The sequence below is a fragment of the Acomys minous genome (genome assembly GCF_964271855.1).
Source record: "Acomys minous genome assembly, chromosome: 16".
Lineage (NCBI taxonomy): Eukaryota > Metazoa > Chordata > Mammalia > Rodentia > Muridae > Acomys > Acomys minous.
Genome location: NC_140498.1, coordinates 84,002,470 through 84,023,100, shown reverse-complemented (window position 1 = coordinate 84,023,100; position 20,631 = coordinate 84,002,470). Strand labels below are relative to the sequence as shown.

At 54.0% G+C, this 20,631-nt stretch overlaps 1 protein-coding gene across 4 annotated transcripts in view; it reads left to right on the top strand.

Moving 5' to 3' along the window:
• Positions 1-20,190, top strand: part of RFLNA (refilin A) — a 108,785-nt gene extending 88,595 nt beyond the window's left edge. Inside the window, exons 1-3 of one of the 4 annotated variants that reach the window (XM_084762054.1) lie at positions 11,043-11,374; positions 19,045-19,154; positions 19,795-20,190. In XM_084762054.1, coding sequence (XP_084618180.1) covers positions 11,195-11,374; positions 19,045-19,154; positions 19,795-20,128 — 624 coding nt within the window. In that variant the 5' untranslated portion in view covers positions 11,043-11,194 and the 3' untranslated portion in view covers positions 20,129-20,190. Of the gene's footprint in view, positions 1-11,042; positions 11,384-11,475; positions 11,497-19,044; positions 19,155-19,794 lie in introns of those variants that run through there. The other 3 variants (XM_084762053.1, XM_084762056.1, XM_084762055.1) reach the window with 3 other exon arrangements.
• Positions 20,191-20,631: the final 441 nt, after the last annotated feature.

The window sequence follows — 20,631 nt, the reverse complement described above, 5'->3', positions numbered from 1 at the left end:
ACAGTAAATTTCTTACACAATTGGCCTTTGAAAATGCCAACTCAGCCTGTAAGGCAGTTCTTAGACACAAATATAAGGGCAGGGATCTTGATGAGATGATTCAGCTTTGCCGAGAGGTTGATCCCCTAACTGATAAGTTTACCAAGGCCATTATGGCCGTCGGAGCCCTCCCTAGCGGGGCCTCCTGTTACCGGTGCGGCCAACCGGGACATTTTGCCCGCGCCTGCCCAAATGAGCGTAACCGCCCACCCTCACAGGCTGGACAGCCGCCGGTCGTTCCGCCACCCACTGGATCCCGGGGACCTGTGGCCCGGCCCCCCCCTACTACGCTCTGCCCTCGTTGCCGTAGAGGTCGTCATTGGGCGAACACCTGCCGTTCCACTGTTGATGCCATGGGTAACCCTCTCCCCCCGCGTTCGGGAAACTCCTCTGGGGGCCAGTCCCGGGCCCCTCACCCTATCCAATTCCAGCCTGCGTCGGGACCGGTGTCACAGGCTCCCCCCAATTTACAGACCCGCTTCCATCCACAGACCTCCTACCCCACCTCCCAAACCCAACCTCCCATTCCAGCGGCGGCCCCTTGCCCTCCCCCACAGGATTGGACTTCCGTGCCACCACCTCTACAATACTGACGCCCGAGGATGGAACCTTGTCCTTGCCTGTCGCCCTCTTTGGAAACCCTCCCCCTCTTCCCCTCCTGGTCCTCGGCCGTGCCTCTTCTGCCCTTATCGGGCTACTCATCTATCCCCTCGTTTTAAAACACCCGCTCCCTTCTCCTACGCTCCTCCTTGCCGCCGCTACCCAGGGCCCTCTCTCCATCTCTCCTGGTCAGATTCTGGCCTGGGCCCTTCCGTTAACCCTGGCTGACTCTGTTGTCTCTCCTCCCGCCACCCCGACTCCCTCCCTGCCCCCCTCCGCTTTTTGGGTCCAACGCTTAACTTCTGATAGACCCCATCTTACACTAAGGCTTGATGGCCGCCCCTTTGAAGGCATCATTGATTCCGGGGCAGATTCGACGGTCCTGTCCCAATCTTCTTGGCCCTCGTCTTGGCCCTGTCAGCCCTCCCTTACTCACCTTCAGGGCATCGGAATATCTACCAATACCCTTCAAAGTTCTAAGGTCCTTCGCTGGACTGACCCTGATGGCCAGACAGGGACGGTGCAACCGTTCATTGTCCCAGGGTTACCCGTTAATCTGTGGGGCCGGGACATACTCTCTCAGATGGGGGTCTTTATCTATAGCCCCTCCTCTCCTGTCACGCATCAGCTTTTGGATCAAGGCTATTTGCCAGGCCAGGGCCTCGGCAAGCTGGGACAGGGGCGTCTCGAGCCCATTGTCCCTATGCCTAGGATTAGTCGCCAAGGGCTGGGATATGAACAAAATTTTTTATAAGGGCCACTTCTCCCCCTGCACTCCAGGCCGATAAAATTACTTGGAGAACTGATTCTCCTGTCTGGATCGATCAGTGGCCCCTTCCTTCCCGTAAACTGGCCGCAGCCTCAAGGCTGGTGCAGGAGCAACTTGATGCAGGCCATGTTGAGCCCTCTACTTCCCCCTGGAACACCCCCATTTTTGTCATCCAAAAAAAGAATGGTGCCTGGCGACTCCTCCAGGACCTCAGGGAAATTAACAAGACCATGATGCCCATGGGAGCTCTGCAGCCTGGTCTCCCCTCTCCTGTAGCTATCCCTAAAGGATTTCATAAACTTGTTCTCGACCTTAAAGATTGCTTCTTTTGCATTCCCCTACACCCTGACGATTCCAAACGTTTTGCCTTTAGCCTCCCTGTTGTTAATCATGTTGGGCCCTCACCCAGATTTCAATGGCGGGTACTTCCTCAGGGCATGGCCAACAGTCCCACTCTTTGTCAAAAATATGTAGCCCAGGCCATCGACCCGCTACGCCTTAGGTACCCACATTTATATATTATTCATTATATGGATGACATCTTACTTGCTGGCCCTAACACGGCTGAGCTCTCTCTCGTCACCCAGGAACTTGTTAAGAGTTTGGGTCATCTGGGACTTAAAATTGCCCCAGACAAAATACAACTACACCCCCCTTTTCTTTTTCTGGGCTATGAACTTGGGACCTCTTCAGTCAGGACCCAAAAGGTCCAGCTCCGCCGAGACACCCTTAAAACACTTCATGACTTCCAGCAGCTTTTGGGGGACATAAACTGGCTGCGCCCCTACCTTAAGCTCACTACTGGAGAGCTTAAACCCCTTTTTGATATTTTAAAAGGCAACTCTGACCCTTCTTCACCACGCAGTCTCACTGCTGAAGCTTCAGTGGCCCTACAAAAGGTCGAAGACGCCATCTTCCACCAGTCCATCTCCTATTATGACCCTACCCAGCCTTTCGCGCTCATAATTTTTCCTTCCCTCTTTGCCCCCACAGGACTGCTCTGGCAACGGACCCCTCTCTTTTGGCTTCATCTCCCCTCCTCCTCCACTAAGGTCCTTCCTACCTATCCTACTCTGGTTGCGTCTCTCATTCGACAGGGGCGGGAAGCGGCCACCAGGCTTTTCGGAAGGGACCCTCACTCTATTATCACGCCTTACTCGGCCACACAAATAAGGTGGCTTTTTCAAAATTCAGATGATTGGGCGGTCTCCTGTATTTCTTTTTGCGGCCTATTAGATAATCATTATCCCCCAGATAAACTAATTCAATTCCTGCAGCGACAACCTGTCATCTTCCCGAGAGTCACCCGCTCCAGACCCCTCCCCCAAGCTTCCCTGGTTTTTACTGATGGCTCCTCTACCGGGGTTGCTGCCCTTTCTGTGGACGGAGCTATCCTGCAAAAACAAACCCCCCATACCTCTGCTCAGCTTGTTGAGCTGGAAGCTGTTGCACACGCCTTTACATTGCTTCCCCATACTCCCTTTAATCTATATACTGATAGTGCCTATGTAGCATCCTCTGTTCCACTCCTCGAGACGGTTCCTCGTATTAAGCCTGCTACTAATGCCTCTCCTCTCTTCTCCCGTATCCAACAGCTTATTCTTTTGCGCTCTCAGCCTTTTTTCGTTGGTCATATTCGCGCTCACTCTACCCTGCCAGGGCCTCTGACTACACTTAATGCCCAGGTGGACTCAGCCACGCGCCCCCTGCTTTCAGGGCTGGCCGTTCCATCCGCCAGTGACCCCGTTGCTATGGCCAGGGAGGCTCACGCCCTCCACCACCTTAATTCCCAAAGCCTCCGCCACATGTTCTCCATCACTCGGGAACAAGCCCGGGCTATTGTTAAAGAATGCCAGGCATGTGTCACCTTTCTTCCCGAGCCACATATGGGAGTCAACCCTCGTGGCCTCATGCCTGGACAGGTCTGGCAAATGGATGTTACTCATTTCTCCTCTTTTAAGAAACTTAAGTATATTCATGTGTCTATAGATACTTTTAGTGGATTTATTTGCGCCTCTCCGCACGCTGGAGAGGCTACTAGAGATGTTATTGATCATGTTTTATATTGCCTTACTGTTGCCCCCAAACCCTATACCTTAAAGACTGATAACGGCCCTGGGTATACAAGCTCTGCCTTCAAGTCCTTCTGTGCCCAACTACAGATTAAACATGTTACGGGGATACCTTACAATCCCCAAGGACAAGGAATTGTCGAGAGGGCCCATCAGACACTTAAAGCAATGCTTAATAAATTACAGTTTTCCAAAGGAATCCTATATCCCTCTACAGCAGGGCCTCGCCTGCTTCTCAATCATGCATTGTTCATCCTAAATTTTCTACAAAAGGATGATCTTGGCCATTCGGCGGCCGATCGCCTTTGGCACTCCTCCACCTCCTCCACCTATGCCAAGGCTCTGTGGAAGGATCCACTGACCCACCGATGGCATGGACCCGACCCAGTCCTTATTTGGGGCAAAGGTCATGCCTGCATTTATGATCAGAAAGAACAAAATGCGCGCTGGTTACCTGAGCGCCTAGTCAAACCTTTTAACCCCCCTCTCCCAGGGAACTCCCCTGAGGAAAAGATGTAATTGTGCTCTTTTTTAGGATAAAAAAGATACCGCCGATGCATCACGTTGCTACTCACCACGTCGCTCCTTTGCCTCTGCCTCCCTGAAGTGATTCTCGCCGCATTTCTGCGCCAACCTCAGCCTTATACAATCTATAATTTTATCTGGGTCATTATTAACCAAGCGGGAGATATTGTTAGTTCCTCCTCCTCTCAGGGCATTAATCCCCAGTGGCTCGATTTACAGGTTGACCTCTGTGCCCTGGCCCTGGGAGGCCCCTCTTCTTGGGGCGTGGAAGACATTTTTTTTCTCTCGCTCGGTTGGTGGTCCCAGTCCCGGCTGCTGTAATGACCTGGAGCACATCATGCTCCACAAAACCTTACACCAAGATGGGATTGCTTGGGCCGGAGGGCTCTATGTTTTCCCGGGACCCTCTCATCGCTGTGGTGGGGCCCAAGATTTTTACTGTGCCTCTTGGGGGTGTGAGACCACTGGCGACACGTACTGGAAGCCATCCTCTTCTTGGGACCCTTAAAGACCTTTGCAATGTAGCTCGTTCAGTCACCAATGGCTGGTGCAACCCCCTGACCATTCGCTTCACTGAGCCCGGTAAACGTGCCATTTGGACGGGTCGTGGATTTGAATGGGGCCTCCGTGTTTATAAATCAGAGTACGATTTTGGACTTACGTTTTGGTTACACCTCCTGAAAAAGGTACCCAGTAAGGGCGCTGCAGTGGTTGGGCCTAATCATATTTTCCATCATCCTGTTCCCGTTCCTGCTCCTGACCCGCCCCCCCCCCAAACCCGCCACCCCCATGCCTCCCTCCCCTCCCACCCCCTCCCTTCCGACCTACCCTCCCCGTGGGCCCCCCCCCCATTTCGGCTGATGTCATTCCCCAGTTGACAAATGCCTCCATATGGGCCTTAAAAAAAAAAAAAAAAAAAAAATGAATGACTCCTCCTTGTCATTTCCTGAATGTTGGATGTGTTTCTCCCCCTCCCCGCCCTTTTACGAGGGTATTGCTCTTCTTTCCACCTTGCTCTTTACTAATGTTACCCCACCCTCACCGGCTTAGCTCCCGACAATCGCATTACCCTCCAGCCTGTTTCCGGCATAGGTACTTGCCTCCTGGGTCCCCATATGCTCCCTCCCCCAACCTCTTCCCCTCAGCGACGTTCGCGCCCAGACTGTCATTCCCGACCTCTCCCTCCCCTACATTCTCGCGCCAAATAACACCCATTTTGCTTGTTCCTCTGGTTTAACCTCGATCGTCTATGCCCCTACCTTCCTTTCCTCCAAAGACTGGTGTGTCCTTGTTATTCTTCTTCCCCGTTTTACTATTCATGACCCCGACTCATTTTTAAATTTTCTGAAAGGGGGAATTTCCCCAACCCTAACCTTGCCTCCCCCTGGCTTACTACCCTTCTCCTCACCCTGCTCGGGCCCCTCGTTGGTGTTCTCCTTCTATTATCCTTTGGCCCATGGACTTTAAACCGTCTTACAGGGTTTGTTAAAAGTCAGGTTGAAGCTGCCACCAAGAATATCCAGGTTCACTACCGCAGCCTGGAGACTGAGGACTCAAATGAGACTTCTATTTCCATCCAGGAGATTTCACCTACACCTACGTTAACTATGGGCAGCCTTTGCAGTTCCTATGGGCGGCCTTTGCAGTTCCCGAGGATGCAGAATGCTGGATGGTGAGATTGGTTGCGCCCTCGGTGCCTTTGATAAACCTGTGCAAGCCCTCCCCTATATCTTTTGGCCTGAGCCCACCTTGACCTGACCCGCGATAGTGCCTGGTAAGTCAGAGACGGAGCGATCGAATAAGTCTCGGTTATCAGACGTCGGTCGGTCCTTGGTGGGAGGACAGACCATAGGCGTGGTAAGATTGAGCATCGATCCTCTAGCAGGCTCAGGCCATCGCGAGGCCCCCTCTCCTTGGGAATTTGGCCGGTCCAGAATAACTGTTGTCCTGAAACATTGGACATTAGTGATTCTTAAATATACCGCCATCCTGTAACAATGACTGGTGACCTCCTAAAGGTCATTCGCTGGGCTGTAAGGTCTCCCTCAGGCCAAAGTAAACAAAAGGGGTGAAGATGCCAGGGACCAAAAGGCCTGAGGCCGACTCCCACCCATTCAGTATTTGCAGCAAACATCCTGCTGGGCCACTCATTAGGTATGCAAGGCATCCGGCTTAGTCCTGAGAAGACAGCGATCTGATCTTAAGATATTCACAGAGACATCCTGCTTTGTCTCACCTGGAAGACCCCTCCCCTTGCAAATGTTCCCGGGGCTCAACCCAGAAGATTTTGTACTTTTCCACTACTCCCTTGCGTACCCCGCCCGCCCTAAAGCAGGTTTTAAAAAGCCTGCCCTTACCTTTAATAAACGAGCTCTTGACAAGCAATTGTTCGCTTGAGCTACTGTCTCTCTCCCGCCCATGTCTTTATGTACAGGTTGCGACCCCCCTCGATCCCCCAATAACTGACCAGCTGGACTGGTTGGTGGACTAATTATCGTTACATGGATTAATTTCACACGGGTACCTGTCCTCTCTGGGGATGATGTCTCTTCTCTATGGGTGACTCCTTATGCCTAGGGAGGCCCACAGAGTCGGCTCCAGGCATGGCCCCTTGGCCATGCTGAACGCAGTGAGGACCAACCGGTGCCCTCTGGGTGGTCAGCGTCTTCTCTGCAGTGGAAATTCAACTCTCCATATTGGGCCAGTCTTTTCAGATTGGGGTGAGTCACCGGGAAGAGTTGAGCAGGAGCATGGGTGAAAGAGCACCCAGGGTTTGTGGTGGTGGTGGGGGAGGCAGACCAGGACCCTCCTGTAATGTGGAGTTAAAACGGGACACGGGGCTGGAGAGATGGCTCAGAGATGGTTAAGAGCACTGACTGCTGCTCTTCCAGAGGTCCTGAGTTCAATTCCCAGCAACCACATGGTGGCTCACAACCATCTATAATGAGATCTGGTGCCCTCTTCTGGCATGCAGATGTATACTATATACATAATAAATAAACAAATCTTTAAAAAAAACAAAACCAACCAACCAACCAACCAATCAACCAACCAAAGAAACAAAAACAAGACGTGTGGATGGCTGTGTGAGCTCCCCGGGAGCAGGGTGCCCAGCCTTGTTCTCTGGAGATGCCCAAGAAGGCAGGGTGACCTGTGGACCGTCACAAGTCTTGGCTCTTAGCTTTCCCTGCAGCTTGGCATCCTTGGTGCTGCCCTCTTCCCAAGCCTGTTAGCTTTGGAGCTTTCTCTGAAGGCCATGGGACACCAATCTTTCTGCCTTCCCTGTTTCATGTCCCTCTGGGGTCCAGTGACAGCCTCTCCCCCAAGTCAGAGCAGCCTTCAGCCTGGCTCCCACGCTGTGTGACCTGAGTCATGTGACTTCTGTGAGCCTCTGTGACTCCAACTCCATCACTGTCTACATAACAATGGGGAAAAAATACTCCCACCTTGAGTGTCAGGCTAGTTTGCAGGCCTAGAGTACAACCCATGGATGTGCATTTTTGAGTAGTCTGTGGGAGCCTAGCCCTGCTGCTCTAGGGAAAGTTAGTTCACTGGGGCTTGGCCTAAGTGGCTGGTGGCACCCCAGGAAAAGGCCATTTGTATTTACTTCTTAGCCCCTTTGCCTTTCCCAGTAGCTTTTCCCTGCAAAGCATCCAGAGGTAAACTTCAGGCACCTTCCCCTCCCAGAAGTGTGAGTGGCAGAGATGGCTCCCCTTCTCCCCATCCTGAGACACATGCACGTAAAGACCCTTCCTGTGACATATTTGTGTCCCCTGTCATTTTCTTGCCTCAAGCCCCTCACCCCCATCCACCCTACTCATAGCTCCTACTTTAGAGCCTTGAGGTCTGGAACTGTGGGTGCAGCATGCCCGGCCAGCTGCTGGCCCGCTTCACCCCTTTCTGTGACACTGATAAGATGGGGTGTTCTTGACATCCTCAATCTGGCCCCTCCCTCTAAGACGCTGCCTGCAGCCAGCTCAGCTCACACGTGTCTGTGGAAGTTTCATGCCCTTTTCTCATGTCTGACATCTGTCTCCAGGCCATCTGGCCTTGGGAGGAGTCAAGCGTGACAGTACTGGCTTTCAGTGGACTGCAGCCCCATGCCTGTGGCTGTGGAGCTCCGTAAGTCAGAGGTCACGGCCACGGTCACCTGCGTGGGCGTTCGCTGGGTATTTGACATTTGCAATGAGGCTAGATTTTTTTTTTCCTGCCCATTGGTGTCCATGTGTCTTCCGTATTACACAGCACAGTTTGGTTCCTTTCAGGGGAAGCCATCTGTGTGCTGGTATAGGGAAAGTTCCAGAAGTCAGATAGCATTGAACTAAAGGACACACGGATGTCCGAGTGTCTCTGTTCAGAGTAAATGGAACAGACGTCGGGAATGTAGGAGGTGAACTCCCAGGCCTGCAATCAGAGAAATCAGGACAAATTTTATTGTCGTGTCTAAAAGTCATTTTAAAGATGTTTAATTGTGTGTACCTGTGTGCATCTGTGTGTAGGTTTATGCACATTGAGTGCAGGTACCCAATAGAGGCCAGAAGAGGGCGTCAGTCTGGAACTGGAGTTATAGGTGATTGTGAGCAGCCGAATTTGGGTGGTGGGTGGGTGGTGGGATTTGAACTCTGGCCCTCTTGCAAGAGTCTCAGCAGCTCAGACACCTCTCTAGCCTGATGAAGCAAGCCTGGGCACCCTGCACTATTTATTTATTTATTTATTTATTTATTTATTTATTTATTGTTGTTCCTTTGAAACAGGGTTTCTCTGTCTAACTCTGGCTGTCCTGGAACTCGATCTGTAGACCAGGCTGCCCTCAAACTCACAGAGATAGACCCACCTGCCTCTCTGCCTCCTGAGTGCTGGGATTAAAGGTGTGTGCCACCACCACTCTGCATTTTCTTTTCTTTCTTTCTTTCTTTCTTTCTTTCTTTCTTTCTTTCTTTCTTGTATATGAGTACTTTATCTGCAGAACAGAACACATTACAGATGGTTGTGAACTACCACGTGGTTGCTGGGACTTGAACTCAGGACCTCTGGAAGAGCAGGCAATGCTCTTAACCACTGAGCCATCTCTCCAGCCCCACTCTACACTTTCAAAGTCCTGGTCTTTAACTTGTTCTCAGCTCACCTTCCGTGCCTTCCAGAAGGTTCTCCGAAGGCTGTTGAACATTTAAGAGATTAGGAGTTTTCCTAGAGAGCAAGTGGTATCGAGGCTCCAGCACCCAGCACCCAGCACCCAGCACCCAGCACCCAGCACTGGGAAAGGCAGTACTGTCTTTCATATTCCAGAGAGGAGGACTGCCACCAACTCCGCCCTGTGAAGTGCAGTAACCATTTGTGGTTAAGAGGTTCCTGAGCGGAGTTTCTTGTGGGTTCCGTTCAGGCACCCAAAGGCCGGAGTTCATTCTGAATGACACAGATATGGTCTGTACGCGTTTTCAGCGCCAGGGCCTGTGACTCCACTCCTGTTACTGTCACTCCACTGTGACAGCCTCTGGAGGCACCTCGCTCTTCCTGCCACGGGGCCTTGCACCCCACTGTTCCCTCTACTTCTAACTCTGTTCCAGCGCAGCTGCCTCGGAGAGGCCCTCCCTGATTGACTGGCACAAGCCTCTGACTATTCCCGCGGGTGGTACCTTTGTTGAGCCCCAGCCCGTCTTGCCTGGTGTATCACCCCCTCCCACTGGGTGGTTCTGAGGGCAGGCCAGCAGCTGGCTGCACCTGTGTCCAGGCCTAGGCACACCTGCGGGGGGGGGGGGCAGAGGACTTGGCCAATCCACAGAGGAGGATGCACGGCTAGGGGCCACTCTGGGGTCCCTCCCTTTTGTCCAGCAGACATGGGGTAGATGGTCTAGCAGAGGCCACATGTCCCCTACTCTATATGCCACTCTGGCATCCTTGTAAGTAATTTGCTTGTAAGAGTCTAGGCTCCTGTGGGCGGATGCAAGGCTGGAGGCAGGCAGCGGTGGGATGCTTTGCAGTCCCTGCCAGGAAAGTGGGCACAATGGGAACCATGTCTTCAGCTCCTGTGGTAAAGTGGGACAGGATAGAGGAAACCCTGTCCTTGAGTGAGGCCGTTTAGAGCAGTGGTTCTCAACCTGGGGGTCGCGACCCCTTGGCGAATCAAAGGATCCCTTCTCAAGGGTCATCAAAGACTATCAGAAAAACAGGTAATCACATTATGATTCATAACAGTAGCAAAATTACAGTTAAGAAGTGACAAAAAGCATCGCAGTCGGGGGGTGGGTAGCAGCATTAGGAAGGTAAGGAACCAGGTTTTAGAGACACCTGACATTCTGGAAATGCGCCTGCTCCCTCACCTCGCTTTTGTACAACTTTGTTTTGCTTTGCTTTGTTTTTTGAGACAGGGTTTCTCTGTGTAGCCTTGCCTGTCCTGGACTCACTTTGTAGACCAGGCTGGCTTCGAACTCACAGTGATCCTCCTGCCTCTGCCTCCCCAGGGCTGGGATTACAGGTGTGGGCCACCATGGCCAGCCTTTGGGCAACCTTTTAACCACCTCTGTCCTTCGACTTCTTCCAGAAAATGGAGCTCAGAGGCAAGCCAGCATTCACAGGCCGACTGCGAGGATTAACAGCTGGTGGGGAGAAGCACCATTTACACACAGGGTGTCCCTCATTTCCTGGGACCAAGTGGCCCCCGGCTTCCCTGTGAAGATAGTCACAGGAGTAAAAAGGAGCACCCTTTGGCCCCTGGGGCAGATATTGACCCTGGGTCCTTTAATCATTCGGTCCCCCACTGTAAATGCTCCCCCCCAACCCCCACCCCTCGCCGACTGAAGAAGGTGCTTTTCTTGGAGACTCAGGCCAGGTGTGGGAGCCAGCAAGGGCGCCACTGATGGCTCAGAGTCCTTGCTGAGGTGGCTGTGGACCCAAGTCAGCACTCAACACCATAGGGAAGTGGGTGACTTCTGCAAGCTGGAGACCTTGCAACCCTCACCCTGCCCGGGGCCCGGTGGGTGGCCGGGGCGGGAGCGAGAGGCGCAGGCGGAGGAGGGCGGGGAGGGGGCGGTGCCTGGGAAAGGAGGCTCAGCTGGCGGCTGGAGGCGTTTGCTGCGGGAACGGGTCTCAGCTGGAGCCTCAGGCAGGCCGGAGGGAGCCTCTTCGTCTCCCCTCCGGCCCGGTGGTGGCGGGGACCCGAACTGCTGGGGCCCGCGCCCCGTGCCTGCCAGTCATGGTGGGTCACCTGCATCTGCAGGCCATGGGGGACACGCGGGAGCAGAGCCGCGACGGCTTGCTAGACAGTCCTGACTCCGGACTGCCACCCAGTCCCAGCCCTAGCCCTCCTTTCTATGCCCTGTCGCCCGGCACCCTGGACTCCCGGGCCAGCACTGAGCCTCCAGGACCCAACGAGGTACCAGCGGTAAGACGTGGGGGACCCGGCAGTGCGGAAGGCAGCATGGTGTCTTCCCTCCTCAAGCGGGCATGAAAGTTGCTCCAGAGCTCACCAGGACTTGCAGCCTGGGAGTTTTCGGGGTGGGTGCTGGTGGGCTGGCGTACACAGGAGTGTCCTGGTGCCCCCAAAGTCTACTGTCTACAATAGGGGCTTGCTGTGGTTATCTGTCCGTGGGTCCCATCCCTGCTGCTGCTGCTACTATTGCTGCCTCCTGGCCTCTTGACTCTGACCTCTCAAGGGCTACTAAGCTGAGACATGTTTGAAAACCCAGCTCGGGTTCAAAGCTTCGATTGAGTTTCATCTTGTGCGTGGTACTGTCCCTGGAGCCGGGACTCTGGGGGCTGGCTGGCTGCGTTTTTCTTTTGCCTGGGTTTCTCTAGCATAGGGGCAGAGCGAGCAACTTGAAGAAAGACTGGCTGAACAGAGCAGAGGTTAAATGTGTGAGCCCTGTGGCATGTCCCCAACCCTGTGGCTTGATGGCCTCCCATGCCTGCCAAGGTGTGCAAGGCATTGGAAGCGTTTGAGGCTTTAAACAATGCCCAGCCTGCTTCCCACTCCAGGCATTGCCCTAATCCCGGGCGCGATTTAGGTGTCAGAACTTTTATTTAAATCTCCCCAGGTGACTCAAGCAGGCAGGGGAGTTGGAAGCCCGGCTTGAATTGAACTTCTGTCTTTCTTTTGGGACTGTGGGAGGGTGGTTAAGGACATTCGGAGTTAATATAAGTGAGCAACGCTGTTCTGGAGTTGGAGACAGAAACAAAAGCTTGTGTCCTGGACAGGCCAGAGCTCCTACCTGGTGGGTGGTGGGTGGGTTAGGAGGGTACTCCAGGGAATATTCTGGGTTACAGAAAGAAGGTACCAGGAAGATGTCGCTCTAATTCCATGTGACCCAGAAGCCTCTTTCCGCAAGGCATTTTGGATGCTTCCCATGCCTTCCCAGGCAGCCGGAGGCGGCTGTAAGAACAGCATGCCCAGCTCTGGCTCGCTAGCCTGGCTCGGCTGGTGTTATTGTTTCCGTCTCTGGCTATGGAGGTGGCAGCTTTGGAGCTATCCTGCCCTGCTCTGTGACTTTGGGCAGGGAAGCCCAGCACAACAGAACCAGGAAATTAAACCTGCCCCCCCCCCCCGCCCCCGCCCCTTTTAAAACTGTGTCAATGGCCGTTTAAATTTTTAAACAGAGAAACAAACTATGTAGCTCTAGGGTCCAGGTGCAGCTTTTTTTTTTGTTTTTAAGAATTATTTTATTATTATGTATACAGTGTTGTCTGCTTGTTTACCTGCAGGCCAGAAGAAGGCACTAGGTTACATTATAGATGGTTGTGAGCCACCGTGTGGTTGCTGGGAATTGAACTCAGGACCTTTGGAAGAGCAGGCGGCGCTCTTAACCACTGAGGCATCTCTCCAGCACCACCCACCCCCACCAGGTGCAGCTCTTAATCAAGAGAGGCGGTAGTAGCCATGGCAACCTCTCCACAGGTCTGGGGCCCCAGCTCCGGCCCCATCCCACTCCCCACATACTAGTTACTAGTCACCTGGGTTCCCGCGTCCTTGGGTTCTCATTACTTTCCTACTCTGTGGCCTAACAGCATCTTGTTCCCTTGCTTGGGTGACTCCCAGGCCCAGTGGTGTAGACAGGCTGATAGCCAGTCAATGCATCTATTATATGGGATAAAAGGAGGCTGTCTTGAGCCGGGCATGGTGGTGGTGCACGCCTGTAACCCCAGCACTCGGGAGGCAGAGGCAGAGACAGGCATATCGCTGCGAGATCAAGGCCAGCCTGGTCTACAAAACGAGTCCAGGACAGCCAGGGCTACACGGAGAAACCTTGTCTTGAAAAACAACAACAACAACAAAAGTAAACAAAGAAGGCTGTCCCACATCTTGGGAACTCTGCTGCTATAGGAAAGTAGTCAGGTGGCCCCTGGGGCCCTCCCAGCATCAGTGCCGGTCCAGCGGGGAGCTACAGTCACCTCCTTCCGTGTGACGAAGAGCCAGGAATGACTACTATAGACAGGCCGGCAAGGAATGATGCCTGGGAGTGGGCTTTAGGCATATGGGGCTGAAGCGTGTCTCAGTCTAAGGATGGCATGTGCCGATGTCCTGTGGCAGAGTGGCAGAGCTCAGAGGCAAGAAGAGGGTCTGAGTCAGGCCCTGCTAGGCTCAGCTGAGGGTGGAAACGAATTCTTTTTATTGATTTATTTTGAAAAATAGAGCTGTCTTTTGTTTATTTTACTTTTTGGTTTTCCGAGACAGGGTTTCTCTGTGTAGCCTTGGCTTGTCCTGGACTCACTTTGTAGACCAGGCTGGCCTCGAACTCACAGGGATCCGCCTGTCTCTGCCTCCCGAGTGCTGGGATTAAAGGCGTGCGCCACCACGCCTGGCTGAGTTGTCTTTTATTTTTATTCAATAGTACTAATAGCTCCTAGGAACCCCAAATTAGAAACCCCCAACCAGGGGTGTAACTGAAAAGTGCATGTGGGGGGGGAGTGCACAGTGGCTGTTTGTGTGTGTGTTGCTCTCCCATGTGACCCCAGGAGAGGAGGATGCATTGGCTGGAGTGAGGGCTATTTGCCTGCTACCTTCACTCCAAGAATGCTCAGCCAGCCGGGCAGGACTGAGATGAAAGCAGCCTGACCCTGCTGACCGCCCCGCCCCCCAGCCCTCTTGCCCCTGTACTTACATCACAAACTATGGTGTGTGGGGCAGGCATGGTTGGGAGACCTGCTGCCTGACAACAGGTCTACGTCAGGAAAGAGGCTCCTAGGACTTGACAAGCAACTTAGACAACTGCTCCCTGCCCCCACCCCTGTCTAGTTTTATTCCCCCCACGGGACTGCCAGTGACTTTTGGCATCTGGCCTGGGGGCCTCCCTGTGTGTATAGAGAGGTCGGACTCACTATGGATTCATCACAGGAGGTGACAAGAAGCCCAGCAGGGAGCCACTGCCTGGGACAGGCTCCACCTCCTCAGGTTCTCCTGGTTGACTCACAGGAAAGCCTAGCTCCGGTAGTGCAGGATAAAGTGTGCTTCTGAGGACACTCTGGAGTATTGGGAGAGGCTGGCTTCCTCCTCCCAGGTGGGTGCAGATCTGGGCCCTGGTCCAAGTATAGTGGGAAGGGTACTTTGGGGCTTAGCTGTCTGTCACTCTTAGGACCACTGTGTTCTCATTTCTGTTTGTTTGGTTTTTGTTTTGAGACAGGGTTTCTCTGTGTAGCCTTGGCTACCCTGGATTCACTTTGCAGATAGATCAGGTTGGCCTCGAACTCACAGCGATCCGCCTGCCTCTGCCTCCCTGAGTGCTGGGATTAAAGCCACCATGCCTGGCTTGCGATTTCATTTTTTGCAAAGGCCAGTAGGAGAGAGAAAGGGACCGAGGGCTGGTGCCTGGAGTCAGGACGGATGGGTGGACAACGCACAGGTTGAACGGAAAGTGTGCAGGTGGATGGGTGGACTGGACCATGGATGGGCCAAGAGGACAGGGCTCAGCAGACCGTGGTCCAGGGTGCCTAGCCTATGTGGGCACTTGTGGTTGGGAGCCAGCAGGGGTAAGTCTGTTTACAAAGGGTGTGGGGGAGGCAGGCAGATTGCCCGGGGTCTCCTTCCAGCAGGCTCTGTTTAACCCCATTGGTGGCTTGATCTGCCAGCTGGTCTCCACATCCCAGACCCCCTGTGGTTGGGACACCTGCCAGGAAGAGGTTCACCTGGGGCCTCATTGTGAGGAGCAGACAGGTGTCTAGGGGACCCACAAACAGCCAGCTTCTGGGGAAAGCACCATCGATGGGACTGGTTGAGATGGCTGCTGCGCCTGAGGTGCCACAAACAGGTAGCTTAGAGCAGAGGCCATACTTTCAGAATCAATGCGTGAATTGGGCTGCTTCCATGAGTGGTGAAGACTTTTCCTGGCTTCCGTGGGGGGTGGGGTGGGGTGGTAATCCAGGGTCCAGTGACAATCTGTGGCTTTTGGTGAGATCCCTGGGGCAGTGAATGGCTTTGGGGTAGGTAATCTGTGGCATGCTGATTTAAGATGCAGCAGCAACACTTGCCTCCATCTTCACCCGACTCTGTTTTTGTCGTTTCTAAGGACACTTGTCATCCAGCTAGTGCCACCCTAACCCAGGGCACCCCCACACCTATAGAGGTACCATATTTATTGGAGGTTCCCACACATAGCAGTGGGGTTGGGACTCAACTATCTTTTTGAGGACAATATCACCAGTCTGCCTGGCTTGGACTGGGAATACTCATCTGGGGGACCACTCCTTTAAAAAAAAAATATTTTTTTACTTTATGTGCATTGGTGTTTTGCCTGCATGTATGTCTGTGGGTGTCAGATCTCGGAGCTATAGACAGTTGTGAGCTACCATGTGGGTGCTGGGAATCGAACCTGGGTCCTCAGCTCTTAACTGCTGAGCCATCTCTCCAGCCCAGACCTCTCCTTCTAATTACACGGCTCTATGGCTATCTCCCACGTCAGGCATCAGGTTATCTGCAGCCTTTGTTGGGCCCTTGACAGGGCCCCTCCTGGACATCTCCCTAAGCACATGGCATTTTGGTCTCACATAGCTGCCTGGTGTGGCATACTGAGAGTGAAAAACAAAAGCCCCCCCCCCCCCCCCCCCCCGGACCTGCCATCCGCAACTCCCGCATCCTGCAGGGAGGGCAGGAACTTGGAGCTGCTATGCCGCCCCTCCCCCGCTTGCTTCATTTCCTCCTGGGCCCAGGTGAGACTCAGCCCACCACAGGAGCTCCTGGTCTGCAGCAAACGTATTTGACACACAGCTAAAGACAATCAAGAGTTTAATTCCCGCCCTTGGGAGGTGAGACAGGAGGATTGCTGGGGGTCCCAGGCCAGCCAGGTGGACAGAGTTGAGACGTCATTTGATGTCATTCCAGCCCTTGGGAGGGGGTGACATTGGAGGCTTGCTGGGGGGGGGGGTTCCAGCCTGGTCTATGGAGTAAGTCTTCATTTTACACACCTTTAATCTCAGCACTCGGGAGGCAGAGACAGGTGGATCGCTGTGAGTTCGAGGCCAGCCTGGACTACAAAGCGAGTATAGGACAGCCAAGGCTACACAGAGAAACCCTGACTCAAAAAAAACCAAAAAAAAAAAGAAAAAAAAAAACCCAAAAAAACCAACAACAAACCAGAAGCTGCCAAGGGTGTCCTGTGGAAACCCATCTGAACCCTTACAAAATTTCCCTGTGGTTGTGTGTGTGTGTGTGTGTGTGTGAGAGAGAGAGAGAGACGTTGGCATATCCATGGTCCTTCTCGCAGCAGCCAGTAGCTCTGTTCCCTCCTTCACTAATGGGTGCTTATTGCGCTAATGATTTCCATGGGCTATCGCATTACTTCAGCTCCAGGGCTGTACCTTCTGTTCATCTTGGTTAGCTAGGCCAGAACACTACCAGGTGCTGGTGGGGCCGCCACGGTGTGTTATCGCTCTCTGTGGCGTTGGGTTTTTTTTTTCCCCCCATGGTGCCAGGCCCCGTATCACCACACCTGTTTACCATCACTGGGCTGGGCAGTCAATGGCCCATTTATAAACTCAGAGCCTCAGCCCTTTGCCCTGCGGAGACCAGCTCTGGTTTCTACGCCACTATCTGCCCAGGGGTTAGGCAGCTGCCCTGGCCTGCCCGTGGCTTGGCAAGGCTGGGGTCAGGGCCAGTTGGGAGAACCACTGTGGGTGAAGGTGGTATCGGGGTTGATTTCTGCCCTTCGCCCAGAGCTGCAAGGGAACAGTGAGATCCCCGGGAGTGGATCCCACATGCAGGTGGTACACTTGGGGGGTCACACTGAGGCCCTGCTAGCTGCAGCTGGAGGCCTCAGAGTTCACCGAGAGCGTACACATCCAGTGCCCACAGAGACCAGAACGGGCCACTGCCCTAGAGTTAGGTATCTGTGAGCGGCCATGTGGGTGCTGGGAACTGAACCTGGGTCCTCTGCAAAAGCAGTGGATGCTCTTAATGCCCCACCCCCCACCCCAGCCATCCTGCAGCCCCTTGGAGAACCTCTTTAGACTGGACCGTGGCTCCCAAACCCTGGGTGGCCACCCATCTGGGTCTTTCTGTGCTCCAGGAGGCCTAGTGAGGCAGTGTGTACACCCTGTGTGCCCCCAGGGTATTAGAGCCCCCCCATAGTGACTGTTAGATTGTACCCCAATCTCTAGGGGAGTATTGGTTTCCACCCAATTTTCCTGTGGGCTTAGCCAGACAGCCTGTAGGACAAGATATTTTCAAAACAACCCTTACCCAGGGGTTTGACTGAAGAAATCTTCTACAGGGGGTGGCTAGTGGCTGCTACTGGCTTCCCTTGGTGTCTGGGCCTGGAACCTTAGGCAGAATCGCAGGGGCCATGTCCAGCTGCCCTGCCCCCAGGCCTTGGCCCAATGGACACCTGGGCTCTGTCTTAAACCTCTCAGTGCCTGCAGCCTCCTCCCCACAGGCAGCTGAACTGTTTTTCCAATGGGGCCCTTTGGAGAGCTGGCTCCTTCCACTTGAACTGGGCTTTGTCTGACTGGCAGATTCCTGTAAGGCATCTGGCTGGAATGGGGCTGCCGCAGGTCGGCCAAGGCCCAGGCAGCAGGCTCAGGAGTGTTGAGTTCCCTTTTCTTTTCTTTTCTTTCTTTTTTTTTTTTTTTTTTTTTTGGTTTCTCAAGACAGGGTTTCTCTGTGTATCCTTGGCTGTCCTGGACTCACTTTGTAGACCAGGCTGGCCTCGAACTCACAGCAATCCACCAGCCTCTGCCTCCTGAGTGCTGGGATTAAAGGCGTGCGCCACCACCCCCGGCTTCTTTCCTCTTTTCACCTGCCACTCATGTAGCCCAGGATGGCCTCGAACTCTCTATGCACTCACTTGTGGCCTTGAATTCTGAACCTCCTGATCCCTCCTCCTGTGTGCTGGGCTCACAAGCGACCATCTATTCAAGGGGTCCTGGAGGTGGAATACAAAGAGCCACACGCATGCTAGACAAGCATTCTGATGCCCAACCTAGTACCCCAACCCGTGAGCTGGCTTTTTTTGGTTTTTTGTTTTTTTCAGTCCAGGTAAACCCAAGAGGGGCAGCAGGCTGAGGGTGTGGCCCAGTCACAGCAGGGTGACTGAGCGTGCACAAGGCTCAGAGATGCCCTGTGAAGTAGAGCAGAACCTAAAAAAAACACAAGGGAGGCAGCCTGGCTCCTTGACGCACCCACCTAGCTGAACGGAATGCCCACTTCTACAGCCCTAGCCCATGTTCACGCCCTTCCTCCTCCAAGGCCATATGGGACCTAGCACCTGTCCCCAGGGCACTCAGCAAACTTAGCTCTGTGCATCTGGGAGGAACACGGCCTACAGACAACCTCACTGGTATTATTTCTGTAGACATCTCTTCCGGGAGCTGTGCGGCAGGAGCTGGTGCTAATACCACGAGACCTGAGACTGCCCGGGGTTCCGTGGGATCCAGGTGCCTCTACCTGACCCGGGGAACCACGCATTAATCCCACCTGGGGCGCTGGTTCTTGACGCCATGCTCCACCCTCATCAGGTCATGTAGGCAGGCATGTGGGTGCGTCTATCTGGACCTCTGTTCTTAGCACTATGGGTAGGGTACAAACAGGGATCCTTTCTCTTCTGTCATCTCTCCACATAGGCAACTCCCCTCTTCCAAAATCCCCTGGCCCCGGAAATGAGGACCCGGCTGCTGCCTGTGTTCTTTGGGGAGAGCATCAAGGTGGACCCAGAACCTGCCCATGAAATCCGGTGAGTGGGTCAAGAGCCAGGTGGGTGGGTCCCAGCTAAGGGGGGGCATCTGCAGAGCTGGGTGCAGGGGTTCGTGCCTGTGTGTGGGCAGAGCAGCCAGGTTGGGGCTCAGCAACTCCTACCCTTAGGTGCTACCACCCCCTTGGTGGTATCAAACCAGAAACCGTGGAAGTGGCTTTGAGGTCATTGATTGACCCCTCTGAACGGGGGAAGCTACTCACCAGGAGGGGTTGTGGGGACTTTTGCAGGCTTTCTAATATGGCAAAGTTGGGAGTAGACTGTGTGTGTGGGGTGTAACTTGCTTTCCCACGTGACCTTTGACATAGTTGGCCCCCGAACCCCTGCGTGCGGCAGTATTCCAACAGCGTAGATAAATCCTCTATGGCCACATCCCAGTGCCACAAAGCTGCCACCACCCAAATAGCATACATCATCCCAATTGTGTCCTTTTTTTGTCTCCCCCCCCCCCCAATTTAGGGTCCAGTTGTCTGTGCTGCTTGTCACTCTTTAGTCTCCCAGCTGGGACTTTGACCCTTCACCTTTGACCCTTCACAGTCAAGGTCAAGAAGGGGGTTCTGTGTAAGGCTAGCCACCGAGGGTGGTGGGCAACTCACACCCCCTTCGTTACTGTCCTCCCCAGCTGCAACTCTGAGGTCACCTACACCTCGGAGAGATACTTCCGAGACAAGATCTTCTACGCGCCGGTGCCCACGGTCACAGCCTACAGCGAGACCATAGTGGCAGTGCCCAACTGCACGTGGCGCAGCTACCGCAGCCAGCTCACCCTGGAGCCTCGCCCACGGGCCCTGCGCTTCGGGAGCACTGCCATCATCTTCCCCAAACTGGCCCGGAGCTCCTTCCGCACCACGCTGCACTGTAGCCTTGGCCGGCCTCGCCACTGGTTCTCCTCCAGCCTGCAGCTGCAACGGTGTGGGGACCCTGCGGCCAGCTCCCGAGGCCCCGATGTACTCTGAGGAGCCCAGTGGCAGAGGAGCTGAGCATGGGAGAGGTCCAGGAAAGATGGACAGGGCTTGGCCAGGAACCCAGGCCCCAGGAGACGCGCAGAGAGCCCTAGCGGCCTGAGCAAACGAGAAAGAGGCTGCTTCTGGCAGCCTGTCCCCCACCACAGGCTGGGTTGGCTCTGCCTGAGCTCCAGCCTAGAGGATTCTGTGAATGCATCTTTCATTAGGCCTATACAGGCTGTATAGCCTAAGAGCAGGGGCCAAGCATGTCCTGGTGTGCCCTTGAAGCAGAGGCTGTCCTGTGTACCACAGAACACAGGGGACTCCGCCATGGCCTGGCTCCCAACCTCATTCTTGAGATGCTCCTTCCCAGAACAGGCCTCTCAAACATGCTCACCCCAGCTGAGAACTCCAGTGCAAAGGGCTGAGCTAGCTTCCCTTAAACTGGGTTGGTAAAGGCTGGGGTGTGGGGGTTGGGTATGTGTGTGCCCAGAACACATTGTCTGCTGTGCAGG